This window comes from Peromyscus californicus, unplaced genomic scaffold, assembly GCF_007827085.1.
Source record: "Peromyscus californicus insignis strain IS unplaced genomic scaffold, ASM782708v3 Scaffold_1__1_contigs__length_55948999, whole genome shotgun sequence".
In the NCBI taxonomy this organism is placed as follows: Eukaryota; Metazoa; Chordata; class Mammalia; order Rodentia; family Cricetidae; genus Peromyscus; species Peromyscus californicus.
The window spans coordinates 20731278-20758810 of NW_026294492.1; the positions used below are offsets into that span (position 1 = coordinate 20731278).

A 27533-nucleotide genomic window follows, 5' to 3' on the forward strand; every position below is an offset into this window, starting at 1 on the left:
AATAGCTAGTTGAAATGCAAAGGCCGATAGTGCTGACAGAAAATAATGGGGAACTAAAGTAGCATGAACAGATATTTAATGAATGCTCGCCACGGTTCAGGAGTTCCAATTGCCTTGGTGCCCACGAGGAGAAAAGGTTAATCCGCAGAGGATGAGCATCCTTTCCCTTGAGACTAAAACAAACTTTGAAATTGTGTGCTCTACATTTTAGGTACATGCATCTTTTAATGCAAAAGAATTTTATTTTGAGAGAGGGTCTCATGATTGTCCTGGCTGACCTTGAACTCATGACATTAGCCTACTGAATGATGGGATTATAGGTATATACCACTATGCTGGGTGAAAAAAAAAAGCTTGGTTTTTGAGACAGGGTCTTACTATGTAGCTCTGATCAGCCTCAAACTCACAGAGATTCACCTTACATGCCTGTTGAAAATGTAGTTTTTCAGGTTTTGTTTTTGTTTGTCAAGACAGGGTTTATCTGTGTAGCCCTAGCTGTCCTGGAGGATGTCTCTGCCTTCTGAGTGCTGGGACTAACAGCGTGAACCACCACACCACCGCCCAGAGAAAATTTAGTTTTTTGTTTTTTTAATTATTTTATTTTTTCTATAATCAGTTTGATACAGTACAAATTTTTATCCTAATAGTGAAATGTTTCACTGAGGCTTGCCCAGTAATTGAGTAAAACCAAAACTTATTATAAGCCACAGTCATCCTAGGGTCCCCCCTGCTAGGTAACCTCCCTGGTTCTGTGGGTTGCAGTCTGATTGTGGTATGATTGAGCATTCCTTGGGTATATGCCCAAGAGTGGTATGGCTGGGTCTTAAGGTAAATTGATTCCCAATTTTCTGAGAAACAGCCATACTGATTTCCACAGTGGTTGTACAAGTTTGCACTCCTACCAACAGTGGAGGAGTGTTCCCTTTGCTCAGCTACCAGTACCACCTAGAGAAACCTTTGCTTTTAAAACAAGTCTTTTAGCTGGGCATCAGGGGCGCAGGCCCTTAATTCCAGCACTTGGGAGGCAGAGCCAGGCAGATCTCTGTGAGTTCCAGGCCAGCCTGGGCTAGAGAGTGGGTTCCAGGACAACCAGAGTTACACAGAGAAACCCTGTCTCAAAAAACAAACAAAAAACCAACCAACCAAACAAACAAACAAAAAACCAAGTCTTTTAAAATGAAGAGATGAGAAAATGAGTGTTTCTACAGGATTTCCAAATGAATCTGTGAACTAGGATTAATTAGTACGTTTAAGGCAGGTGAAATCGGTGATTATGACAGTCTCAGGTCAGATGATTGCTCCTTCTCCCCTGATAATACATGTATAATGGCAGAATGAATGTCCATCCCTTACATTCTGCCATTAGTCTTCCAAGATGAATGGCTTACCCAGAGTCTATTGTACTTTCTTTACATTAACTCGCAGCCGTTCTAAATCCTTTCCAAACACCTCTCCAACGGCAGTTTTGATGAATCTTCTCACTTCAGATTCTTCATTGGGTTCGCATCAACTTAAATTTGGATAACTTTTTTTGTGTCATTTTCGCACGCGTTAACTATTATCACTGGATAATTTCAATGAGTTCTTCTTTATGAGGGTCAAATCGGGTGAGTTTGGGTAAACAGTGTTAGGCAAATCAGCAACTATTAATTTTCACGTTAAACGATTAAAAACAACAACAAAAAGCTTCCTGAAACACTGGTGCCCGGAGCACACTGTCTCCTTCCCAAACGGGAAATGTGGGCGGGTTCGTCCCCGGGATTGAGGCTGCGTCTCTCGTTCCTTTTGTCTTTCCGGAGGATTAGGACTGTCATGGCGCTTTCAAGAAGAGCGAGGGAGAAGGCCTTGCTTTCGTCCGGCAGAATTACTCGGGGCACCTCGGCAGGGCGGAGGGTGGACCGAGAGCCGAGGAGACAACGCTGGCAAGCCGTCCGCCGGAGCCCCGCAAGGGGAGGAGACCCGGCAGGCGGCTGCCCGGCGAGCGCCCGTCTGCGGGAACCGCCCCCCGCCGGCCTGTCCAATGGAAACCTGGCGGCGGTGCGGCACCGCCCATCTGTTGGTCGGGACGCCGCGAGGGCGGGGCCCGCCGTTCGGTTGCGCTGCGGAGCGCAGCTGGGAGGGAGTCGCTGGCGATCGGAGGCCCCGGAACCCGAGCTGGAGCTGAGGCGCAGGCTGCGGGCGCGGAGTCGGGAGGTGAGCGCCGGAGGAGGAGGCCCTGGAGGGAGGGGCTCGCGGAAGGGCGCCGGGATCGCCCCGAGCCCGCGGGGCCGGCGGGACCCGGCCGGCGGGGTGCTGTCGGGCGGCCCTGCTCCCTCGGGAGTCAGGCCCGACCCGGCCGGGGCCGTCGCAGCTGAGGGGGCCACCTTGGTCCCCAGGGCGCCGCCCGCCCTCCTTGGTGTCTCCGGCGTGGCCGCGGCGGCCCGGAATTCTGCGGGCGCGGGTCGGGGGGGGGGGGGGGGGCCCCGGCGTTCTCTTGGAACTCTGGCCGCGAGAGGCGGGGCGGGCGGGGGCGGGCGGGGGCGGGGCGGGGGCCCGGGCCGGAGGGCCTGCGGAAGGAAGCGCGGCGTCCGGGCCCGGCCTGCTCGCGGGGCGGCGCGCCGAGCGCGGGGGCGTGGCCTGCGGCCTGACGGCGCGGCGGGGCCGGCCTTTGATGAGGTGGCTGCGGTGCTCCGGCTCCTGTCTGGTGAGGCCCTGGGCGCCCGCCGCCGCTTCCTTCCCTATTCTGGCCGGGCGACCTGTTGGAGTGTGGAGATGCTGAGGGCCTCGTGTCCCTGAGCTCCGCTTCCTTTCCGACTGTGCACTAGTGCTGACCTCAGAGCGGCCTGCGGCTGCGAGCCAGGTGGGGTGACGCGCAAGTGGGCTCTCAACTAATAATGGAAGCCGGGCGAGCAACTTTGCAAGATAACGGACGATGCCCTGGGGGTGAATGTGCTGTGCGCCCTCGGGGTAGCTAGAGGCTGCGGGGAGATGGCCCTCACCGACGTCAGGGAGCCTTCCCACGTGTGATCCCCCGGGAAACCTGCCAGCAGCCCCGAGGCAGAACCCCCTGTGATGCAGAAGTTTCTGCATCCCGAGTGGGAGTGCTTTCAGATCTTTAGACACTGCTCTCATTTTACCTACCGGGACGGGACTAGGGAAGGAAGACACAAGCGTGTACCTTCCGGGACATTTGTCTCTAACTGATGACAGTCTTCTCTTCGAGTGACCTAACTGTGAAGTGGCTGTGTCCTTCGTCCAGTAGTCTTGGATTCCATAGGCCACAGCTTCCTGTATTGACATTCTACTCGTATCTTCTGTTGTAATCTCGCTAGAAGTTTAATTTAGCGGTGCAGATTTTAGGCACATCGCGTGAACGTAGCTGCTCGAGGAACTAATTGAAACAGACTGCTATTTCCTTAGCCTAACTCATCTTTTCTGTTCTACTGCTAAGACGTGCACATAACTTTCTTGGCAGACTAAGAATTTCTAGGGTAGGCAAAGACTTTTCTTAAAAATTAAATCGGGGAAATATTCTACCAGATTTTTTTTTTCCTGTGGTGCGGTGTTGCTCTTTGAGTTTACTGGAACGTTGTTTATCTCTGAATTTGGGTAAAACAGTATAGATTGGGGAGAGAGGTGCAGAAAGGGACATCGGAGAGAAGTGTATGGCGGATTGGTGTTGATTGCAGGTTTCTGGTATTCTGAGCTGACTTTGGAATGCAAGTTTACTTTGGGGGTATCACCTTCCCACTAGACAGCACTCACATGTTGCAGTTCCTTTTCAGCCTTTTTTTGGTGGTCCTTTTATTTTTTGCATGGATTAATGAAAAATTTAGGATTTTCTTCAAGCAACTCTGCCCCTGTAGAAATGTTACTGTTGAACACTTTTCCCATGAAAGCTATAGCTTGAATTATTTGTACTTGTATTTGTAACCGGTATCAGATGCAGTGCTTCAGAGAACGGAAAAGTCACAGCCTTTGAGCAATGTGAATGAAAGGAAAGTTGGAAACTTAAGGTCTTTGATCTTTTTTTCCTTCCAATTTGTGCTAATTAAGTGCAGGCATTTCATTTAATTCACTGATGTATCTCAAGCACCCACCCAGTGTGTGACCTACTAACCTACAAATGTTACTAAAGATTTCAGTGAGTAAATGAAAAGAAATGCTGTTAAACAATACCCATTTGCCACAGTCACACATCATAAGGAAGGTGAGGCCATTAGGGATGGAGGTCACTCCTGCCAGTCACCTGGCCCAAAGGCAGCTTTAGTCTGTGTGGAAGGATGGCTAATGTCACTGTTGGTTCTAGTAGTCTAAATCAGTTAGGCATTTCAGCTCGTTGGCTGAGGATGGTGTAGACCCATAGAGCTGTCTCAGTGGAACATTTTGGAGTCTAGAGTCATGTGTTCTGAGTAGTGCCTGTGTACCCTAGTCTTTGAGCACAGTGAAAATTGAGGCACATATGGAGAGTCAGTGGGGACTATATTAATTGCATCACTGTTTGCTGAGAAGGAATGGGGAACCCATTTGATTGTGTATTTTGGTTTGACCAAAGTAGGTTGTCATTAGCCTTGTGTTTGGCATCTCTGGGTGGTCTTCAGCTGAGGTAACTAACAACTCTTCTCCAGAAGCAGGAGAGTCATTCATGTTTCAGTATTAGGTAGGAGTAATTCTGATTTTAGATTTAAAGGAAACAAGGGAGATGTATTTTTGAATCTGAAGATGAAGTTAATTAAGACTATTATTTTTTTCTTTTTTTTTTTTTTTTTTTTTGGTTTTTAGAGACAGGGTTTCTCAATGTAGCCTTGGCTATCCTGGAACTCCTTCTGTAGACCAGGCTGGCCTCGAACTCACAGAGATCCACCTGGCTCTGCCTCTCTGCTGGGATTAAAGGCGTGCGCCACCACTGCCTGGCAAGACTATTAAAGTTTTATAGATGTGTTTTTGACCTCTGTCTTCTCCTGTGTTTGCCCAACCAATGCAGGCTGAGTGTTCATTCCAGCATGTCGGAAGGGGAGTCCCAAACAGTAGTCAGCAGTGGCTCAGACCCAAAGGTAGAATCCTCTTCTTCAGCTCCTGGCCTGACTTCAGTGTCACCTCCTGTGACCTCTACAACCTCAGCTGCTTCCCCCGAGGAGGAAGAAGAAAGCGAAGATGAGTCTGAGATCTTGGAAGAGTCGCCCTGTGGACGCTGGCAGAAGAGGAGAGAAGAGGTGAGTGGTGGAGATGGAGTTCTGGGGAGAGTCAGCTGTACAAGTGAGGACTAGAGTAGCTGTCCGGAAGAGCAGACAGACTGGGTAGGGTGGAGCTGGAAGGTGGTCGTGTGGAGTACTGACATGGCAGGTTCGGGAGGTGACTTCATTTCTCTCGAATTGCTTCCCAGGTGAATCAGCGGAATGTCCCAGGTATTGACAGTGCGTACCTGGCCATGGATACGGAGGAGGGTGTGGAGGTTGTGTGGAACGAGGTGCAGTTCTCTGAACGCAAGAACTACAAACTGCAGGAGGTAGGTGGTGAGGCGGGGGCACTAGAACCAGGGTTTAAACAGCTGTTGTCGGTGGGGAGTGACTGGGAGGGGAACTTGGTGGTTGGATCATCTGTGGGGAGGGGTAGGGAATGCCCTCTTGTTATTACAGTGATTTGTGAACTGCTTTTCCATCTCCCTTGCCAGGAAAAGGTCCGTGCAGTGTTTGATAATCTGATTCAGTTGGAGCATCTTAACATTGTTAAGTTTCACAAGTACTGGGCTGATGTTAAAGAGAACAAGGCCAGGGTAAGATTCTTTTGCCTAGTGTTTCCTGAACTCTCTGCCAGACAGCAACTGTATTTACTGTCCTTTTTACATTCAAAGAGGTGATTTTGAGACAAGAACTAAAAATCTCCAGCTGTGGTAGGGAGAGTAGGGCTTCATCTGCTACCTATAGCATTTCCCAGCTCAAGACGGGGAGAAATGAGTGAACATGTTTGCTTCTGTATTTTCTTTGTGCTGTTGAGCCTAACAAAGTGATATTAAAGAAAAGGAAAGTTGGGGACTGGAGAGATGACTCAGTGTTTAAGAGCACTGACTGCTCTTCTAGAGGACCCGGGTTCAATTCCCAGCACCCACATGGCCGCTCACAACTGTCTGTAACTCCAGTTCCAGGGGACCCTCACAGATATACACACAGACAAAACACCAATGCACACAAAATAAAAATAAATTATTAAAAGAAAAGGAAAGTTGACAAACACAGTTTAATATGTATGTGGTGTAAATGTTACCAGGTGAGAGAGAAAGTCTAGATTAAAGCCATAACAGGAAGTGCTTTGCCCCTCTAGGTGATTTTCATCACAGAATACATGTCATCTGGAAGCCTTAAGCAGTTTCTGAAGAAGACCAAGAAGAACCACAAGACTATGAATGAAAAGGTACGGTGTGAGGCTAGACGTAGTTCAGTGGGAGCAGAGGCAGGTAGGTCTTGAGTTCAAGGCTAGTGTGATCTACAGTTTCAGGACAGCTAGGGCAATCTAGTGAGACCCTGGAGGAGGGTGGGTAGAGAGGGGAGAAGTAAGGGGGAAGAGAGAATATTACCTGCTGATCCTTGGACCAAACTCTTTTCCAGGCTTGGAAACGCTGGTGCACACAGATTCTGTCTGCCCTAAGGTAAGTAATATCTGGTTAGTTTTTTTCCCCCAGTATCTCCTGATTTATTTCCTTAAACAGACTGCAAGGCACTACTCTGCTTTTCTATTCTGCCTCTCCCCAATTTCTTTGAGTCACGTGCTGACAAGATTAGCTCCCCCTTATGGGGTCCTCCTAATGTCCTAATCACTGCAGTGACCCTGCCTCATTCTCCTAGTGCTTATCCTAATTAAGTCACCCGGCATAACAGAGATTCAGAGTACAGGGATTATCATTATGGTGTCCAGGAGGAGACCTGGCCCTTGCTCCTCTTAACCCTTGGGTTCCCCCTGCCCTTAATTTCCTAGTGGCCCCTCTAACAGCCCAGTGCCCCCACAGCTACCTGCACTCCTGTGACCCTCCCATCATCCATGGGAACCTGACCTGTGACACCATCTTCATCCAGCACAACGGACTCATCAAGATTGGCTCTGGTGAGGGAGGGAGAGGTTCTGGGCAGGGGCGCCTCGGGAATTTGGGAACCATGGGGGTAAGGCAAAAGGCATGGGGAGACCAGCGAATTTTGAGGTGTGGGCTGGTGATAAGAGAGGCTTTTAGTAGAGATAATTCATAGGGAGAGACCAATGAGTGGAAATGGGGTAGGGTATACAATCTTGTACTTCTTGGCGAGAAACTTGGACTAATACAGAGAAATTGATAGGAGGCTGGGAAAGGGCAAGAGATGGATCTGAGGTCTGACTTGAGCCCTTTGGGCCAAACCCTACCAAAGAGGTTCCAGACTGTGCCTGCTGTGAGTGCTTCCATTTGCCGTGTATCTGTGTGCAGTGACATTTCCGTGTGCTGTGTCTGTGTGTTGTTACCATTTGTCTGGGGCTTGGCTGCTCCATCGCTCACAACTTTTCTCTGTTTTCCTCCCTCCCGCTTACGGGCTGCTCTGTTCCCAACAGTCTTTCATAGGATTTTTGCTAATGGTGAGAGCTCCCTCTGCCCCACTTGGGGCTCTGTTTGTGCTCCTGCTGCTCCCTCTGCGGCTGCCCAGTGCATGCAGTCGTGGGAGCAAGGCCTGTTCCCCGCTTCCCTGCCTAGTTCTGCCTGCCAAGCTTCTGCCCCGCCAGCCCTCCACCTGCTTGTCCCTTTGTGACCTGCTTGTTTCCTGTGGATTCTGCCTGGCTGGACACTTCCTCTTAGTCAGACTCCCCCCATCATCCGCTGGCTCCCTAAATCATACTGTGCTCCTAGATTCTCTGTGATGTGTAGTCATTGTTACGATCAGAGTGAGTCCAGCCTGGCCCTGGTTCCTCGTTCAGTCCTGTGGTAGGTGATGTTGAGGAATAAGGTTTTGGACAAGAGTCTGACGTTTTGGTGGATTAAAAGTGAAACTGATTTCAGGGTATTGGTTCACTTTTGAGGTATTTTTTTGCGTTTCAGTCAACACAGACGGGTAAGGAAGAGGCTAGCTCCTTGGTTGTATGTTAATGCTGCTTTGCCTTTATCCAGGTTCATGAGGTCTCCAGTTGTCCCATCGTAGGAAGGGCTGCCTGTGTTTTTATGTCCATTGCAGGGCGGATGAATCAAATAAAACCTAGCATTTTCATGGGCCTATGAATTTGATAGATGGGACTTTGGAAGGATGAGCAGGTCATAAATGAAAGCTTTTCCTTTGACTGTGTTACTTGATGAGTCTAAAGCCTCAGTGTCTGTCTGTACAGTGTGTAGACTGTTGTTCCTGAGTTAGGGACCTTGGCTGCAGAAAGGGGACATAGGTGGTGGTCGTATGTAGTCTATGGCTCAGAATTGGGAGAGTGGTAGGTTTGTGTCCATTGAGTGTTAGAAAGGACACTTCAGGAGAAACATGGCTTTTGCAGCCTCTCTCTAGAGTAAGATCATGCTTTGGTGGTGGTCAGATTGTGGGTGTCTCCCTACTCCTAGTGGCTCCTGACACTATCAACAATCATGTGAAGACTTGCCGGGAAGAGCAGAAGAACCTGCACTTCTTTGCACCAGAGTATGGAGGTGAGGAACCCTGCCTCTCTGCCCCAGTCTCAGACCCCGCTTTAAAAAAAAAACAATTACAGCCCCTCAGGTTGTGCCCCTCCACCACTCCCTCCCTGATAGAGCCACCCCTGAGATACAGGGATATTACAACCAAAACTTCATCTCTCTGTACTTGCATACATTTTAGAAGTATGCCGGCCACTTCTTACATAGACATGTGTTTTCTCTAGAAGTCACTAATGTGACAACAGCGGTGGACATCTACTCCTTTGGCATGTGTGCACTGGAGGTGAGAGACTTGAGGGAAGGGAGAAGACACAAGGGAAGTGCTGGGAGGGGTTGTGGGTTTGAACAGGCTTTGTTTCTTAGACCTCATGTTCCCTTTGGGTTCCTCCTCCCTGCAGATGGCTGTGCTGGAGATTCAGGGCAATGGAGAGTCCTCATATGTGCCACAGGAAGCCATCAGCAGCGCCATCCAGCTCCTGGAAGACTCACTACAGAGGGTAAGAGTACTTGGGGTCAATTCCATCCTTAGCTGATTTTCAAATGCTTTCAGGCTTATCCTCTTGGGATATGTTCTAAGAGAAAAAGAAGAAAATCAAAGTAGAAAAGATTAAACTGTACGATTTTCCTGTGAAGGGGTTCCGATAGGTAGTATTGAGGATAAAAATTGTTTCCTAGTTAAGTATATCTACATAGAAGTGAGCTGATTTGATGGTTACCTCGGTCAATTGCTATACACTCTTACACAGTAATCTTGGCATTCTAAAGTAAATTTAAATATCAAACCAGTCATTTTTTTTTTTTTTTTTTTTTTTGGTTTTTCGAGACAGGGTTTCTCTGTGTAGCTTTGCGCCTTTTCCTGGAACTCACTTGGTAGCCCAGGCTGGCCTCGAACTCACAGAGATCCGCCTGGCTCTGCCTCCCGAGTGCTGGGATTAAAGGCGTGCGCCACCACCGCCCGGCCAAACCAGTCATTTTGGATTTTATATTTAATGAGCTAAGATTTAAAGGATGAAGGAATTATGAATCAGTAGGTAGATTAACTATAGTGAGACAGGACAGTCTGAACAAGAACAGTTAACTCAAGTCAGGCATAGAGGCATACACTTTATAATGCCAGCACTTGGGAGGTGGAGGTAGGAGGATCAGGAGTTCAAGGCCAGCCTGGGCTACATTACAGCCTGCCTCAAAAACAAAACAACAGCCAGGTGGTGGTTGTGCACACCTTTAATCCCAGCACTTGGGATGCAGAGGCAGGCGGATCTCTGTGAGTTCGAGGCCAGCCTGGGAACAAAAGGAGTTCCAGGACAACCAGAACTACACACAGAGAAACCCTGTCTCCAAAAACTAAAACAAAACCAACCAACCAAACAAACAAAAAACAAGGAAGGAACAGTTAACAGAGACAATGATGGAGAGCAAGAAAGAAGCATCGGTCTAGTCGAAGAGTTACTAGAGTGGGATCAGGTTCCAGTCCACATTAGGATGGGATAGTTGGGTAAAAGATCAGGTCTGTGACTCTGCTGGCCTTTAAAACTGAAAGTAAGAAAGCACGTTGCCATGCGATTTGGTCAAAGGCAGAAAAGGAGGTAGAATGGCTAGAGAAAGCACGAGAAAAGGCTGGAGAGATGGCTCAGTGGTTAAGAAAGCATGGGAAGCAGAGTGAATCAGGAATTGAGTGGATGAAGGAGGTTGGGATAACAGTCTAGTGAAACAAAAAAATATGGTGACTATTACAGAGTTTAATAGTTTGCTAAGTTTGGGAAGGGAAAACTAAATTTGGCAAAGTTCTAAAAAAAGTTGGCCATGAATGAGCTAATATAATAAAACAAAACAAAACAAACAAACAATATACATATCTATATAAAAAAGAAATACCAAGTCTCAACATTCAAGAAAAAGTATTGTGCTTGGAGAGTAGAAAAGTAATAACCAAGCCAGGCATGGTGGCTCATGCCTGTAATCCCAGCACTTCAAAGGCTGAGGCAGGAGAATTGTGAGTTCAAAGCCAACCCGGGCTATATAGTGAGTTCCAAGCCAGCTTAAGCCACTTAATGAGACCATGTCCCCGAAAAATAAAAGTCTAAGATGAAAAACAAACCAGAAAGACAGTGAATGATAATTTTTTTCATTACCATATATATATATTTAAAGTCCTTTCAGGAAATATGTCAATGTTTCCAACAGTGTTGACTTCCAGGTATGTACGAGACCTCTTACTAGGTCTAATGAAAGTTACAGGATGTGAGAGGCTTGCCGGATGCCTGTTCCAGTTTCTTGTTCTCTTACAGGAGTTTATTCAAAAGTGCCTGCAGTCTGAGCCTGCCCGAAGACCAACAGCCAGAGAGCTTCTGTTCCACCCAGCACTGTTTGAAGTGCCCTCACTCAAACTGCTCGCTGCTCACTGTATTGTGGGACACCAACGTGAGTCCCCTGGACCCTACTAGAAATTGGTACTGGGACTGAATCCATGCTAAACAGAGATTACTAGGATTTTCTTCCAACCTGGGGCTTCCATCCCTGGCATGGCGTCTTTATTCTATTACCAAAGGGATTCATTACTGCTCCTGTGCCTCTAAGCCTTGAGTGAAGCAATTCTGTCTTTTTATAATGTTCCACCCCATTATACCCACCAGACATGATCCCAGAGAACGCTCTGGAGGAGATCACCAAAAACATGGATACCAGTGCTGTACTAGCTGAAATCCCTGCTGGGCCAGGACGAGACTCAGTTCAGACTCTGTGAGTAAGCAGCTGAGAGGGTCTGAAGGGGATAGATTGCTCACTCTCCCTCCGAGGCTCTGGAATGCTCAGGCCGTTTCCTCCTTTCAGGTACTCTCAGTCACCGGCCCTGGAGCTGGACAAATTCCTTGAAGATGTCAGGTGAGAGGAGACGGTGGACTTGTGAGGAAGCAGGGGCAGGTGCCCCAAGACTTCACCTTGGTATGACTCATGTCATCTCCCCCAGGAATGGGATCTACCCTCTGACAGCCTTTGGCCTACCTCGGCCTCAGCAGCCACAGCAGGAGGAGGTGACGTCACCTGTTGTGCCCCCGTCTGTCAAAACTCCAACTCCTGAGCCAGCTGAGGTGGAGACACGCAAGGTGGGACTCTGGGTGACTGTGTCTGTGGCCGTGGGGGCAGAGACGTTCAACTACGGCACTGTCCTCTGGAGTGCGTTTCTGCCCTGGCCACCGTGTTCTTCTGCGGGCCGGAAAGGCTTCCAGGAGCTGCCGTTTCCTGCCTGCTCTCTAGTGGCCGCCTCTCTTGTGTTCCAGGTGGTGCTGATGCAGTGTAACATCGAGTCAGTGGAGGAGGGGGTCAAACACCACGTAAGTCGGGGCTGCGGGGCTGTGCGGCGGCGGGACACCGGGACCGCCCGGGGCCGCCCGGGGAAGAGGAGCCTCATTCCGTGATCATCCTGTTCTCTAGCTAACACTTCTGCTGAAGCTGGAGGACAAGCTGAACCGGCACCTGAGCTGTGACCTGATGCCAAGTGAGGTCCCCTTTCTTTTGGAGGAGGGAGGCCCTATCCTGTGAGGGGACGTGTCAGGGGGAGAGGGATTCACAGCATGACTGTCCAGCTCCTGAAACTGGGTGGTCTGAGGAGGGCTCCCGGGGGTCCTCCCGTACGGTGCTGTGCTCACCGCCCCTCCTCTCTTGTGTCAGATGAGAACATCCCGGACTTGGCGGCTGAGCTGGTGCAGCTGGGCTTCATTAGTGAGGTGAGTGGGGCTCCTGCCCTCTGCGCTGGCTGCTGCCTCCCTGCCGGCCCTCAGCCCTGCCTCACTGAGCTTCTTCCTCAGGCCGATCAGAGCCGCCTGACCTCTCTGCTCGAGGAGACCCTCAACAAGTTCAACTTTGCCAGGAACAGCACCCTCAACCCAGCCGCTGTCACCGTCTCCTCATAGAGCTCTCTTGAGCCAGACCCCTGAGTGTGGCTGCCCCCCTTCTCCCCAGTCAGTATTACCCGTGAAGCCCCTTCTCCCCCTTATTATTCAGGAGGGCTTTGGGGCGCCCTGGTTGAGCATCACCCTGCCCCTCGCCCTCTCCTCCCTCTGCACTTTGTTTACTTGTTTTGCACAGACGTGGGCCAGGGCCTTCTCAGCAGCCACCTTGTAGCTGGGGCTAGTGGCTGACCTGCTGGCCCCTGCCCTGCCTGTGTGGACAGGAGGCCCACGGGCACTGGGGGAGCTGACTTCTAGATCCCGCTGGGGCGGATGGGCGGGACAGAAAGGTGGTGCTGCAGGGGTGGCCCCGGGGGCCATTCGAATCGCCTCAGTTGCTGCTGTAATAAAGTCTACTTTTTGCTAAAAGCGTCGTTTGGTGTTTGGCGGCTCATTGGGTGGCACAGCTGCCCGCGTGGGGGCGGGGCCAGGCGGGGCGGCCCCTTGGGGGCGGGGCCTCGGCGGGGCGGGGCGGGCTCAGGTGGAGCTGCCTTGCGGCGGCGCGGAAGCTGGACTCCAGGTCGGCGGCCGGGCGAGGCCTGGTCCAGGTAGGGCGCACGGGTGGTGGCGGGGGCAGAGCGGCCCACGATGAGGTGCTGCCGCCTCTGCGTCTTCGGTAAGTTGCACGACTTAACTCACCTGTAGCTCCCCGGCGTCCCACGCGCCGTGGCTGGCCCCGTGGCCCCGCCCTGCACGGCTAATACCTGCCCCTCCCCCTACTTTTCAGACGCCGCCCGCGGGCCCAGGCGGCTGATGCGCGTGGGCCTCGCGCTGCTCCTGGTGGGCCACGTGAACCTTTTGGTGGGAGCTGTGCTGCATGGTACTGTCCTGCGGCATGTGGCCAACCCCCGTGGCGCGGTCACGCCGGAATACACCACGGCCAATGTCATCTCCGTGGGTTCGGGGCTGCTGGTGAGCGTGGCGGGCGGATGGACCGGTAGGCGGGTGGAATGGGCGCAGAGAGACAGTGAACCATCGGCTTGTTGCTTCCGCAGAGCGTTTCCGTGGGACTTGTGGCCCTCTTGGCATCCAGGAACCTTCTTCGCCCACGACTGGTGAGAGGGGTGGAGGTGTCTGAGCTGAGCTCTGCCTCAAATAGAGAAACTCGTGTCTAAGTCCCTGGGAAACGTAACCGGGCTGTTCACCCGGGTCTTCTACCCCACTAGCACTGGGCCCTTCTGGCGCTGGCCCTAGTGAACCTGCTTTTGTCTGCTGCCTGCTCCATGGGCCTCCTCCTTGCTGTGTCGCTCACGATTGCCAATGGTGGCCGCCGCCTTATTGCTGACTGCCATCCCGGACTGCTGGATCCTTCCATACCTCTGGACCAGGGGCCTGGACACACCGACTGCCCCTTTGATCCCACCAGAATTTATGTGAGCTTAATCTTGTTCCCAAACTTTGGTGGTCCTCAGCTATGCCCTGTGTGCTCTCCTGCCCCATTCCAAGCCTAGCCCTCTGTTACTTTTTGGTTTTAGGATACAGCCTTGGCTCTCTGGATCCCCTCTCTGTTCATGTCTGCAGCCGAGGCTGCTCTCTCTGGTTACTGTTGTGTCGCGGCACTCACCCTACGGGGAATTGGGCCCTGCAGGAAGGAAGGGTTGCAGGGGCAGGTAAGGAAGAGGAGCAGGAAGGGTTGTGTAGGAGGAGAAGGCCTGGTTGTGTAGAAAGGAGCTGTGTGCCATTGAAGGCCTAGTCACTGAATCCACCCTCTGCTGCAGCTGGAGGAACTGACAGAGCTTGAACCTCCTGAGTGTAGAAGGCAGGAAAACGTGAAGCTACTCCATCGTCACCAGGATTTCCAGGCTTCACAGAGAACCTGGGTTTAGGACAGGTAAGAGGCCCTGGAGTGGATGCATTCTTGGGACTGGGGCCAGTTTTTTGCTGTGTTGATGGCTCTCTGATGCAGGTCGGCTCTTCCTTTATCAGGCAGGTGCTCTTCTGAGGCGCAGTCCACAGGTGTTTTCTACTACGCAAGGGGCCCTGACTCCAGGGTGATATAAATAATTGTAATAAAAGAACTTGTTTTTGTCTTCTGCCTGATTACATTACTTTCAGAGTAAAGGGCGCTGAGGTGTGCTGGGGAGATGTAGATCAAAGAATACAGCAGTCAACTACTTACAGAACTTTAATGAGGGGCAGAGAGCTAAATGTCTCCGCCACACCAGTCACTGAAAAGAAAAGCTGGTGCTGGGGAGCCCGCCACACCACTGGCTGATGAATTTGAGAACATCCTGGCACACTGGGCTGTGGGAGGTCTGTGAACAAAGGGAGAACGTGAGGGGAACTCCTTAGAGCCAGGTAGGGGTCACTAGCTCCCGCATGTTATGAGGAGCAGGCTCTGTGCCTGCCTTGTGGACAATCCTGCACCCCACTCCTCCACCCTGCACCCACTCCTCCACCCTGCACCCCACTCCTCCACCCTGCACCCCACTACTCTACCCATTCCTCCACCCTGCACCCCACTCCTCCACCCTGCACCCACCCCTCCACCCTGCACCCCACTCCTCCACCCTGCACCCCACTCCTCCACCCATCCCTCCACCCTGCACCCCACTCCTCCACCCTGTACCCCACTCTACCACCCTGCACCCCACTCCTCCACCCTGCACCCCACTCCCCACTGTTCTCGGCTCCCTCTCTAACCTTGATGGCCATAAGAAACTTGTTCCAGTTGTCTTTGTTAGCAGCCTTCCCTGGCCGCTTAAATTCAATTTTGTTCCTCAGAATGGGGTAACCTGTGGTGGAAGATAAGATGGGAGCCGGGTGGGGTGGTGCATGCCTTTAATCCCAGCACTCGGAGGCAGGCAGCGCTCTGTGAGTTTGAAGCCAGCCTTGGCTATACAGAGTGAGATCCCGGACAGCTAGGGCTGTTAACACAGAGAAACCCTGTCTCGAAAATCAGTTTTAAAAAAAAAAAAAAAAAAGGTGCTGGTGTTGCAAGGGAATGGGACGGGTGAACAGCGGCCTGGGAGTAGAGTGGGATGGATGGATGGATGGTCCTGTCACTGAAGTGCATTTTCAGGGTTTCTCTGTGTAACATTCTTGGCTGGCCTCGAACTCACAGAGATCTGCCTGCCTCTGCCTCCTGAGTGCTGGGATCAAAGGCCTACGCCACCATGGCCCAGCTGAAATGCATTTTTGATGCTGCTGCTTTTCCCTCCTTTCTGCTTGCTGTGGGATATGGGGTGATGTGGGGTTCGGTACCTGTAATGAGGCAGGGCAGTGCTCGCACTCCAGTGCTCGCTGCTACTAGGGAAGCCTCGTAGACCCCACGCTCATCCCGGGGCAGAACCTGTTCCAGCCGCTGATCCATTGAGACTGTGAGCACCCAGTCTCGCACCTCTTCCCTCTGGGCCTCCTGGGAAAGAGACTCGGTAGCACCAGCTTCCCATGGGGGTGGGGGTGGGGGCTTGGGGCAGTGGTGAGGACGGGTCTTCCTGAGCCTTAGCCATACATCGGCTTTAGCTATAAGTAGCCCACCTTGGATCTGAAGGACATTGTCACTGCCTCTACTTTCCCTGAACAATAGTGAAGGCTGAGGTCACTGACAATTAGCAACCCAAAGCCATCCTCCCTTCTCAGTGCCAACCCACTGGTGACACCTTACCGGTACATGCTGCTTGGCCGGGAGTGGCACCTCAAAGGGAATGTCTGTGTCCTGGAAATCTGAGTGGTCAAGGGCATCCAGAGTCCCTTCTTCTATTGCCTGTGACAGAACAGTCAACCAGGAGATAGACAGGCACAGCCGGGGACAGGCAGAGCATCCCGATCTCTAGACGGTTTTCCTACTTACGTCAGTCAGATCCAAAAACCGGTTGAGGAAAATGAAAGCCATATTTTCCCAGCCAACTTCCTAGAAGAGACAAGTTGCAAATGGGTTTGAGGTTGAATCCTTCCTGGGGGTCAGGGGGCTGCTCCAGGAGGAGGCTGACCGTCCCCAACGTCAGCCCCATGCTCAGCTTTGCTCAGCTTTGCTCAGCTTTGCTCAGGGCGGTCTCCATCTTCCACTTTAGACTTCCTCGTTTCTTCGGCCCCACCCTTCCCTCGTCCCGGCTCACCCTGGCAGCCGTGCCTGCTTCGTAAAAGGCCTTGTCCGCAGGTAATAGCTGGGTGTGGCGCAGGAGCGAGACAGAAAGCCTGGCAGCTACGGTTTCCTGTGGATTAAAGGCAGAGTTTACGATCCTGGTCCTACGGTGACTGAGCTTGGTCACCAGTGAGCCTGTGACCAAGACAGCCATGGAGCTGGAAAACCAGCAAGCAGTTCTGAACCCCTCTAGATCTCAGGCTATTCTGGCCTTAGTTCTTTTCGTCAGTATAACATAACCCACTCAGGTTATGTATGGGGAGGGCTCTTTCACTTCTAGGAGTTGACCAAGTACATGAAATGTATGCACAGTTATAACCAAATAAGTCAAAAGTGTACTTCCAGGAGGCACATAAAAGCTATCATATCTGGGCTGGAGAGATGGCTTAGCAGTTAAGGGCACTGGCTGCTCTTCCAGAGGTCCTGAGTTCAATTCCCAGCAACCACATGGTGGCTCACAGCCATCCATAATGAGATCTGATGCCCTCTTCTGGCAAACATTCAGGCAGAACACTGTATACATAATAAATCTTTAAAAAAAAAAAATCTATCTTATGTGAGTGTTTCAACGTAATGAGACTGGTAGAACTGTGGGCACAAAGCCCTACGGTCAGAACAGTACAGGAAGAAACCTCATGTCTGCAAGTGTTAAGGACGGTTTAGAAAGAAGAGACTTTTGCACAAAGGAAACGTGGCAGTCGAGGAGCCTAAGCTCGAAGACCCAGAACTCGGATCTGTTTGGCCTCCTAGGTCTGAGGGCGCATCCTTGTGACTGAGGGCTCTGCACTGGATCTCTCTGGTTGCATCTTACCAGCTGTTTGATGCTCTGGGCTGCAGATCGTGTAGCGTAGTAATGAGCAATCAGCAGCATCACCTCAAACTCCTCATGAGCGGCGGAGTTTGCTTCGCTGGACTTCACCAGGTTTTCACACTAGAAAAGGGTGGGGGGCACAGGTAGGCTCGGGTCAGAGAGGGGCCAAGGAGGGTTGTGGTCACTGCTGGCCATTTGCACTGATAAGGGAAAGGTCTGTGTCCACTAAGGAGACCAGGACAGAAGGGACTTCTTATTTCATTGTTGACCCTTGCTTACCAGGTTGAAGAGGACATCCCGAAGGTCAGCCCAGCTATGGTAGGCCTCGGCATTGTTGGTCCCAGGAGAGCTAACCATGTCAGTGAAGATCCTTTTGTAGATGTTGAAGTTCTAGAGGTTGAGGGGGAAGGAGACCCGAGTGAGGGAGCTGTGTGTGTAGGAGCTAAGAGACTGATGGGGGAAGAAGAGGCATAAGAAAAAAAAATTTTTTTTTGGCAGGAGGACCAGGATTTCAAGGTTATCCTAGGCTCCATAGTGAGTTCCAGGCTGGCTTGGCCTGCAGAAGGTCCTGACTCAGAAAACAGACAAAATTCACAACAAAAAACCTCGTCATAGCCGGGCGGTGGTGGCACACGCCTTTAATCCCAGCACTCGGGAGGCAGAGCCAGGCGGATCTCTGTGAGTTCGAGGCCAGCCTGGGCTACCAAGTGAGTTCCAGGAAAGGCGCAAAGCTACACAGAGAAACCCTGTCTCGAAAAACCAAAAAAAAAAAAAAAAAAAAAAAAAAAAAAACCTCGTCATATTAGCTAGTGTTCAGTGAGTGTGGGCGAATATATAAATATGAGTACAGCCATGACGTTAACAGGCTAATAGTCTAGAAAACTCTGATTCTCCATAGAACAGTGTCAGTTCTAGAGGAAGTCAGTAAAGACCCTTGAAGGGTGTCCAGGATTCCTCTTGGACAGACAGGTCCGTGTATTTTTACTAAGGACATGGACAACTGCTTGGGTTTCTTCAAAGGGTAAATCCTCCAGAGTCTACATTTCAGCACAGGATTCTTGGAGACAACTGAAGGGATGGCCGCTTTAGAGGATGAAGAATGAAATCCTTAGGGGAAACCTTCATCCCAGAAGGCGGGTACCTGTGGGTTAGCAGGGGCTCCATGTTGCACATAGAGGGCCAGTGCCTGGGTATAGCCACCTTCTCGGATCAGATGAGTTGCATACAAAGCCACATACTTGTGCAGAATCTTGTAGTTCTGTTTGGGAGTGGAGGGACAGCATGGACAGCAGTGACAAGAGTCCATAGGTTGTTCAGGAGATAAAGGGCACGTGCGACTCTGATCACAGTATCAGAGGACGGAAGACCACCCCCCACCCCCACCCCCTGTGCTCAGTAGGGCCTCCGCAGATTGGGCATTGGTGGGGTTAAGGGTGGGATGCTCAGAAGCAGGTAGATTCGGGGATCGGGGGGGCAGCCATACCTGCTTGGTAGCTGTTTCAATGCACTTGTCCCACTGACCCTGCTCCACGTACAGGTCCAAAGCGGCAACTACGTCCACACCCACCAGCTGTGGAGCAATAAAAAAGGGAGGCTCTCTAGTACCTCTTCAGGAAATTGGCTTTTACTCTTGGTGGTGCTGGGGACTGAACCCAAGGCCTTATACATGCTAGGCAAGAGCTCAACCACCTAGCTAGCCCCTCTGGCTTCTCCCTGCATTCTGCCTCCTAACACTGAGCGCCTTACCGAATCCACGCCTTACCGAATCCACTTTGCCCTGGTTCTTGAGGAATTCCTTATAGTGCTGGTCCACATAGTCTTCATACCTGGGAAGATGTACAGAGATTGCTAACTCCATGGTCCTGTGACACCACACCCTCCCTCTAAGAACATTCCCTGGTGTTTACAAAAGGAACTAAAGAGACAGACTCTGGCAGTTACCGGGGGTCTAACTCTTTGGCCACGCGTTTGGCCTTGTTCCACTCTTCCCCCTCAATGAAAGCATCAATTGCTTCTTTGACAAGGTCCAGGTTCAGATAGAGTTCGGCAGCCTGCACAGTGGGAATCAGATGTTTTCACTATCTTTCCATCTGACCGGATGGCCTCCCACTTGCTGAACTCCCTCTCCCCAGAACACCGCCGCACCTGCCGGAGGGTCCACCCTACCCATGTGGGTGTGCCACCATCCCACCCGTGTACACAGACTGTTGCTCCCAGCACCCTACTCACAGCGCTGTGCTTTCCAATTCCAATCAGCTGGGGACCTACAGCCCGAACTACTTCCAGACTGCGCTGGGGAGGCAGAAACTTGATGGACAGCTCGGCCGCCTGAGTGGTTGAACAGAAGGTGGAAATGGTGGGGGACAGTCTACTAGGGCTTCCTGGCCTTACGTTTGCCTCCTCCAGCTTCCACCCTCCCGGGCTAAGCCTGGCCGGCGGGTCTTTTGGCTGACCACCAGGGAACCTATCTCGTGTTCCACTCTGCACACTTCGTTTGCCGTATGAGCTCACTGCGTTTTCCTTGTCACAGCTAGGATCTTAGCACAGGGTAGAGAAAACCCAAGTGAGAATGGCAGGGAACGCTGCGACTATTTGTGAGCCTCAGATTGCTCATGTTCCCTGGATTTTGAAAACAGTACTAAAAAAGAATGGCAAATACCAGTAATATTAAGTTCAATGATTATTACGTTGAAATGTCAATATTTTAAAGATTTTGCTTATTTTTATGCCGTGTGTGGGTATTTTGCCTGCATTTTTTTTTTTTTTTTTTTTTTTTTGGTTTTTCGAGACAGGGTTTCTCTGTGTAGCTTTGTGCCTTTCCTGGAACTCGCTTTGGAGACCAGGCTGGCCTTGAACTCACAGAGATCCGCCTGGCTCTGCCTCCCGAGTGCTGGGATTAAAGGCGTGCGCCACCACCGCCCGGCTTGCCTGCATTTTTTTCTGTGTCTGGTGCCCATGGAGGCTAGAAGAGGGTGTTGGATTCTCTGAAACTGGAGTTCCAGATGGTTGTGAGCTGCCATGTGGGTGATGGGAACATAACCCGGGTCCTCTGGAAGAACAGCAACTGCTCTTAACCACTGAGCCACCTCTCCAGTCCAAAATGTCAACATTTAAATGTTCGGTTAAGTATATTCCAACTATTTTTATTCTCTTTTTTTTTTTTTTTTTTTTTTTGGTTTTTCGAGACAGGGTTTCTCTGTGTAGCTTTGCGCCTCTCCTGGAACTCACTTGGTAGCCCAGGCTGGCCTCGAACTCACAGAGATCCGCCTGGCTCTGCCTCCCAAGTGCTGGGATTAAAGGCGTGCGCCACCACCGCCCGGCTTTATTCTCTTTTTAAACCTTATTCAAACACAGGTATTAAGAACTGAAATGACACATTTGTAGCTTGTATAGTGTCTCAGTGACAGTGTTGGGCTGGATGATTGACAGCTTTGTTTAACTCTGTTTCCACTGGGGCGCCAACATCCACACTTATTTTAATTTCCACAGGACCCAATTTAGCTACCGTTTAGACTTTCCCCTGCCCTCTCTTGGCCTGCCAAATCCTTTAAGCAATGCTTAAAGCATGCTTTCTCCCGATCCAGAGAGCCATCCTGTGGCCAACCTGAAGGTACAGCCCTGCACAGACTTTAGTGAACAGCGTAAAGGGTACCAGGTGCTTAGTGCTTGGTGAGCATCTGCTCAGACCTCACAACCAAACATCAGCCCCTTGACTTCCTTTATTCCACCTTCTGGGACCTATTCAATGACCCCAGAACTTAGGACATCTTAACGTGCGCATCAACAGGAAAATATTTAGAGAGCCAGTTACCCCTCAGCTCCTCAGGGTCCCAATCCTGTATATTTCCCTGTACCCAGGGTACACCATCTCAACCACACATGCATGCCTAATCACAAAGATAATAAACGGGGTTGGCTTATCGGGTAGTTTTGTGTCATAACTGAAATACACAGGATGTAGGCATTGTTCAAACAGTACTTTGGGTGTTTCTGTACTTGGATGAGATTAACATTTAAATTGTAAAGCAGATTGGCCTTCCTAATGTAGATGGGATTCATCCAATCAGCTGAAAGCTTGGATTGAACCAAAGGCTTACTTTACCCTGAGTAAAGGAAAACTCTCCCTGCCCAAATGTTGTCTGAACTGGGACACTGGCTTTTTCCTGCCTTCACTCTGGAACTGAAATGCTGACTCTTCCTGGGTCTCCAGCCTGGCAGTCTTCAGACAGGAACTACAGCACTTTCTCTCCTGGCCTTCCTGCTTGCCAGTCTCCATGCAGACCTTGGGACTTGCCACTTCGATAGCTGTGTGAGCCAGTTGCTTATCTCGGGCAGATACACATGCATATCAGTTTTGTTCCTCTGACTAATGGTTTGTCTTTGGCTTGAGGAAGAGTACTGGCTGGCTCAGTCTGCTGGGGGGAGCTGTTGGGTGGAGGTGCTGAAGGAGGAGCCATGCTGTTGGCACGGCCTTCAGCTAAGCCCCTGGGCCTGGAGTTGCCCTTCTGGCTCCCATTCAAGTCCTCCTTCCTTCCTCGGAGAACTCTGGACTGCTGCAGCCCACAGAGAGCTCAGGTGTCTCTGAACCCCACTTCATACCCCTCAGTCTTTCCTCGGATTGGTAGGATTAAGTCCTCTAACTTCTGGCTGACTGGGGTGTCTGTCTTACGTCTCTTAGGGTCTTCAGATGTTGTGGCTCTAGTATACACAGCAGGCACTCGGTAGACGTCTGTTACTTGAAATAAAGTAACAGGAGGGTCAAGATGAATGCCTGTGAAGGCCGCTGAGTGGGAATGGACCTATGGGAATCGGGACCAGGAATGTCTGCAGCCTCACCTTCATCCAGCACTTCTCCATGAGGCCGCTGCTGCCTGCCTCTCGAACTTTGAGGTAGCAGTCCACGGCACGGCTGTGCTCTCCAGCCTGTTCCCACTGCCGCGCTTGCTCCACAAGTCCCTCCACACCTCTGTGGGGTGAGGAGAGTGTTTAATGGTCAGGACTGGGGAGGGGGAGTGTGGGCCGGTGTGGGCATGCCTTGTGTCCCATCCCCACCAGGTCCTGCCAGGACACGTGGCTTCTTACCTTCCCCCCTTCTTGGTGGCTTCCCGCTCATACTCTTCCTGGAGGGCCTCTAGCTGGCCAGGCACATAGTCCTTGCAGATGCGCAGAGCGTCGCTCCAGAGTCCAGCCTCCTGCTCAGGTTTGCAGGTGTCAGAAGGGCAGAGTTGGGGGCTCTGAGGCTGCCTACTGCTACGTGGGCCCCTCTGGCCTGGGTCCTGACTTCTTAGACTCCTCCTTTCTCTCTCCCGCTTTCTTCAGCACCAGGGGTCAGTGTGGACCTGTGGTCTCTCACTGTCCCATCCTCCCTTTGTGGCCCAAATAGAGTGACTCACCTTATAATAATTGAGAGCCAGGCCTGGTCTCTGGGCCCGAAGCAGCAACCCTTCGGCCTTCTGGAAGTCCTTCTCCTCCAGGGCCCCACGGGCCTGACCTACAAGTACCTCAGCAACACTGTCAGGGTCATGGGCCTCAGCCACACGCTGAGCTGCCTCCCAATCCTGGTTGTGGACAAACCTGCCCGAGATGGGGGACATGGGAGACTTTGAGCACAGGACCGAAGCCTCAACAGTGAGAGACAGACAGTCGTATAACTTGTAAGATTTAAAAGTAAAGATGACCGTGAGAGATCCTGGGGCAGTGTCTTTATCCTATCCCAGGGCAGGATAAAGAGTCTGCAGTGCGGGGCTGGGGAGACGGCTTAGTGGGTAAAGGTGCTTGCCACAAAAACGGATGACCTGAGTTCAAATCCTGAAACCCGCATGGTAGGAGGAGAAAACCAACGCATGCAAGTTGTCTTTTGACCCCCCCGCCCTTGTGTGGTGCATGCATCTCCAGACCCAGAAGTCAACAGGAAAAGAGAAGGTGTGAGGACACTCACATGAGGACTGCCTCTTTGGGTTTTCCAGCTCGGATGAACTCAGCTTCGGCCTCTTCAAATTTGCCCTGGACAGAGAGACCGTCACACGGGGTGAGGAGGAGCCTGGTAGCACAGGCAACTAGACAGGATTGAAAGGGTCACAGTGGTTAGGGGGATGGGGGAACAAAATGACATCCATACCTCATCCTCCAGGTACATGGCGTATCTGAGATGAATCTCCGGGGTTTTGTGCTTGAGGGCTAGCCGAGAGAGTTCAAAGGCAAATTCAAAGGAGCTGAAATAGATGAAGATAGTTTGTACGTAATGCTTACAGAAGGTGAGAGAAATGGAGACAACCGTGGGGGAAGAAAGGGCAGGTTTAAAGGTAAGAGAAGTGACAGAGTGACAGGTCAATCCCGTGCTTTGCTGAGGCCAGCAGGAAGGCTCCTGAAGCCCCCACCCTCCTCCTGAGCACTACTGAGTCCCAGCCTGGGACTCTGCTCCCGGCTTGAGACATTTGTTAAAAAGTGCAGACATATAGCCGGGCGGTGGTGGCGCACGCCTTTAATCCCAGCACTCGGGAGGCAGAGGCAGGCGGATCTCTGTGAGTTCGAGGCCAGCCTGGGCTACCAAGTGAGTTCCAGGAAAGGCGCAAAGCTACACAGAGAAACCCTGTCTCGGAAAAAACAAAACAAAACAAAACAAAACAAAACAAAACAGTGCAGACATCTGCCCGGATCAGTTGTGTGTGCAGCGGTAGATGACCCCCCTCCCACGTTCATACAGGCAACCCTAATTTAACACAGTGGGTCACAGACAGACAGACAGACAGAGACATCCCAGTAGGAGGGAGACAGACGAGCTGGGAGGTGGGATGATAAGACAGGGTGAGGGGGAGGGTATGACTACAGTGCATTGTATGTGTTTATGAAATTGTCTGAAAAGATAAAAGAGAAGAATAGACATTTTTAATTGAACAGAATTACACTCTGATGACCCAGAAATGTTACTTAGTATAGTTCTAGCTTTTCATGCTGTTCCTGCCCCACCCTTCTCTTTAGAACCATTGATAAAACACCTCCCTTCCAAAGATCTCTCTCTCTCCCTCTCCTCTCCTCTCCTCTCTCTCTCTCTCTCTCTCCCTCCCCTCTCGACAGGGTTTCACTATGTAACCTTGGCTGGCCGGAGACTCACTATGTCGACCAGGCCAGCCTTAAACTCACAGAGATCTACTTGCCTCAGTCTCCCAAGTAGTGGGACTAAAAGTGTGCATTATTATGCCTAGCCAATTTTTCACTCTTTTTTTTGTTCATTTTTGTTGAAACATGGTATCATACAGCGTAGGCTGGCCTCAAACTCACTATGTATTGAAGCTGGTCTTGAACCTCTGATCCTTCTGCCTCCACCCCCGAGTGGCAGGATTACACATGGCACCACCTTTTGCCTCGGCTTTTGGAACTGTTTTTCAGTGGCATGTCAGATCTCCTTCTCTATGTATGGGCTGCAGTCAGGGAGAGGAGGCTTCCTCCGAGACCCACCAGTTGTCTGCAGCATGGTCAACGGCGGCCTCCAGAAGCCCCAGCTTGTTGAGCAGTCTGACCGCAGCCTCTCCTCCCAGGCTCTTCGCCCACAGATAAGCCACGTGTTTGTGGGCGTTGGCTCCTCCGTGGGCTTTGGCCACCTGTAGAGCAAAGTTGCAGGAGCTTAGCCCACTGCAGGGCTGCCCCTGTTGTCTCTGGCCCCCTGCCTCAGCGGCGATGAGGATCAGGATTCTGCTTCAGATCAGCACCGAAGAGGGCCAGGTTTCAGGGTCTCTTAACTTAGTGGGGTTTTTTAACTTATTTTTTTATTGTTTTGGTATTCTGAAATAGTGTTTCTCTGTGTAGTTTTGGTGCCTGTCCTGGATCTCGCTCTGTAGACCAGGATGGCCTCGAACTCACAGAGATACACCTGGCTCTGCCTCCCGAGTGCTGGGATAAAAGGCGTGCGCCACCACCGCCCGGCAGTCACAGTGTTTAGGGACAGAGGATGGGCTTCAGGAAAGTCAGAAGCCCTTAAAATTATAAGTAAAGTGTTGTATATACAGGCGTGGCTGTGCTTCTGACAACAATACTTGGGTCTTTGTGACATTAGTCAAAACCAGTCTTGTGAGAACAGGAAAGAGGGATGCACGGACTCCTTACCCGGTAGGCCTCCTCCCACAGCCCACTGGACCGGTACATGTTCACAGTGGCCTTCCATTCCTGGGCCTCAAGGTAGTGATACTCGGCCTCCTGCAGCCGGCCTTCGGCCTCCAGCTCCTGTAGGGGAGTTCGTCAGGATGGAAGGGGTGATGGGGACTGGCTGGCAGGGCTGGGCAGGGCTGGAAGGGCTCACCTTGCCCAGGTGGAGGTGTGTGTCACTGAGCAGATCTGGGTGGTGCTTCCCTACCAGGCGGATCATGTCGTCATACAACTTGTGCTTCTTGAACATGGTGATGGCAAGGTCGGGCTCCTCCACCGTCACATACAGCCTGAGGACAGGATGCAGCTGGAGCTTCCAACAGCTAGATCCCTGCTGCTGCTGCTTCTGGGAGGACCCGCCCTCCTCCACGCCCCTCACCTTTCGGCCTCTCGGTACTTGCCCTGCTTCTCCATCTCCTGGGCCTGCGTGATGTACAGCACCGACACGTCTTCCGGCCGCATGCACTTCATTGCCAGCTGTGAACATGGAACCCAGGGGGCTTCGGGTGCCAGCCTCAAGGAGGCCCATCCGCTCTTGAGCTCCGAGTTCTCCCCCAACGCTCACTGGCATTTAGTTACTGCCACTACTGGTCAGTTCAGGCCATGCCGTGTCCACCAGGAGCCCGTGAAGAGCTATACTCTGCTGAGGCATGAGAGACTGGGATATGTAGCACCCGCTGCATCACTACACGTCTACTTGCTTTGCGGAGCTCTGCGATGTAGGGAGAGGACAGTTATCGAGGGACCAGGGGCTGTGGAGTGATAGTTCTGAAGGCCTGGCTCCCAAGTCCATCAGCTGTCATTAGAACTGCAGGCTAAGGGACAGGGACCTCTGATTTTTTCCCATTGCCCGGGATCCAAGTTGTCCATGCTGTATTCTAGCAATCTTTCTTAGCCTTCAGGGAACCAGTAAAGGAGGGGGATCGGAGATCAAGGGGCAAGGCAACATGGCCACTAACGCAGAGTTCTTTCCTCACGGGACACTGCTCATTCTCTACCTTGTGGGCTTGCTCCCAGCGGCCAGCCTGCGTGTACATGTCTATAGCATCTTTGGTCCGGTCTCCTTTGGTGTAGAGCTCCTCAGCAATCTAAAATTGAAAGGATGTCAACTGGGGTAGCGGAGAGCCTGGTACACCGCTTTGTAGTAATACTGCAGAAAAGAAGGGTGCAAGGACAATGTGTCTCTAGGAAAAGGCTACATCAGGGCTGGGGAGTTAGCTCAGTGGTAGAGCGCTGGCCCTAGCAAGCGCAAGGCCCTAGGTTCGGTCCTCAGCTCAAAAAATAGATAGATAAATAAATAAAAAAGAAAGAAAAAGGCTAGATCAAAGCGGGGCAGAGACAGTCGTGTGTGTGTGCGTGTGCGTGTGTGTGTATATGTGTGCATGTGGTGTGTGCATGTGTGTGCACATGTGTGTGTGATGCACGTGTGTGGTGTATGTGCACGTGTTAGGTACACACATAAACATGAAATGAGGAGAAAGTGTTATTCTAGCACCCTCTGCCTTGTTTCTTTGAGGCAGGGTCTCTCTCTGAAGCTGGACCGTGTGATGTTTAGCTAGGCTGGTGGCCAGCAAGCCCCAGGCAGGGAATCCTCTTGTCTTCGCCCCCGACAGCTCTGGGGCTCCAGGCATGTGCGGGACCACGTGAGTGCTGGTATCTGAACGTAGGTTCTCACGGTGGCATAGCAAGTGCCCTTGACCACTGAGCCGTCTATTCACATTTCCGCCCTGCAGGACAATCTACACTAGCTCTGTTGAAGTCACTCATGAAGAATCACTTGAGCTGGCACAGGAAGAGAGCTGCAGCTCACTCTGTCTGGGGAACGAGGCAGCATCTGGGTCATGCTGGGATGACGGTAGAGAAGTGAGCCTCCTCATTCGCAGGTGAGCTGCCCCCCATCTTGTTCTAGGGGCGTCCTTACTGCCCTGCACTGCATTGCTTCAATGCTGCAGA

The 27533-nt window shown here is 51.5% G+C and overlaps 3 protein-coding genes across 8 annotated transcripts in view; 2 read left to right on the top strand and 1 right to left on the bottom strand.

Moving 5' to 3' along the window:
* The first annotated feature begins 2060 nt into the window (after nt 1-2060).
* Nucleotides 2061-12920, top strand: Nrbp1 (nuclear receptor binding protein 1). 3 transcript variants are annotated; one of them, XM_052746162.1, is made up of 19 exons: nt 2061-2193; nt 4964-5192; nt 5363-5485; nt 5651-5752; nt 6298-6387; nt 6582-6622; nt 6980-7074; nt 7549-7572; nt 8531-8614; nt 8827-8885; nt 9001-9099; nt 10891-11023; nt 11236-11341; nt 11432-11482; nt 11568-11703; nt 11878-11931; nt 12032-12095; nt 12269-12324; nt 12406-12920. In XM_052746162.1, exons 2-19 carry the CDS (start codon nt 4983-4985, stop codon nt 12508-12510), a joined length of 1632 nt encoding a protein of 543 aa, XP_052602122.1. In that variant the 5' UTR covers nt 2061-2193; nt 4964-4982; the 3' UTR covers nt 12511-12920. The 3 variants fall into 3 exon arrangements, with proteins under 3 accessions (XP_052602122.1, XP_052602125.1, XP_052602123.1); XM_052746163.1 differs by lacking the exon at nt 2061-2193 and adding an exon at nt 2688-2839; XM_052746165.1 differs by lacking the exon at nt 7549-7572.
* Nucleotides 12921-13007: 87 nt separating this feature from the next.
* Nucleotides 13008-27525, top strand: Krtcap3 (keratinocyte associated protein 3). Of its 4 annotated transcripts, none has more exons than XM_052746169.1 (7): nt 13008-13162; nt 13274-13458; nt 13542-13601; nt 13713-13919; nt 14022-14156; nt 14265-14377; nt 27314-27525. In XM_052746169.1, the coding sequence occupies exons 1-6, from the start codon at nt 13135-13137 to the stop codon at nt 14370-14372; spliced, it is 723 nt and encodes a 240-aa protein (XP_052602129.1). In that variant the 5' UTR covers nt 13008-13134; the 3' UTR covers nt 14373-14377; nt 27314-27525. The 4 variants fall into 4 exon arrangements, with proteins under 4 accessions (XP_052602129.1, XP_052602127.1, XP_052602128.1 ...); XM_052746167.1 differs by lacking the exon at nt 27314-27525 and adding an exon at nt 16560-16672; XM_052746168.1 differs by lacking the exon at nt 27314-27525 and adding an exon at nt 14453-14576.
* Ift172 (intraflagellar transport 172) overlaps nt 14654-27533 on the bottom strand; it is a 40929-nt gene continuing 28049 nt past the window's right edge. Inside the window, exons 26-48 of the mRNA XM_052746148.1 lie at nt 26579-26668; nt 25960-26057; nt 25735-25870; nt 25542-25658; nt 24897-25039; nt 23560-23653; nt 23380-23444; nt 22835-23015; nt 22524-22633; nt 22278-22407; nt 19671-19769; nt 19383-19492; nt 19204-19267; nt 18925-19011; nt 18583-18699; nt 17721-17831; nt 17442-17561; nt 16605-16700; nt 16340-16399; nt 16154-16252; nt 15751-15904; nt 15190-15281; nt 14654-14801 (exon numbers count right to left, since the gene is read on the bottom strand). Coding sequence (XP_052602108.1) covers nt 14712-14801; nt 15190-15281; nt 15751-15904; nt 16154-16252; nt 16340-16399; nt 16605-16700; nt 17442-17561; nt 17721-17831; nt 18583-18699; nt 18925-19011; nt 19204-19267; nt 19383-19492; nt 19671-19769; nt 22278-22407; nt 22524-22633; nt 22835-23015; nt 23380-23444; nt 23560-23653; nt 24897-25039; nt 25542-25658; nt 25735-25870; nt 25960-26057; nt 26579-26668 — 2463 coding nt within the window. The 3' untranslated portion in view covers nt 14654-14711. The remainder of the gene's footprint in view (nt 14802-15189; nt 15282-15750; nt 15905-16153; nt 16253-16339; nt 16400-16604; nt 16701-17441; nt 17562-17720; nt 17832-18582; nt 18700-18924; nt 19012-19203; nt 19268-19382; nt 19493-19670; nt 19770-22277; nt 22408-22523; nt 22634-22834; nt 23016-23379; nt 23445-23559; nt 23654-24896; nt 25040-25541; nt 25659-25734; nt 25871-25959; nt 26058-26578; nt 26669-27533) is intronic.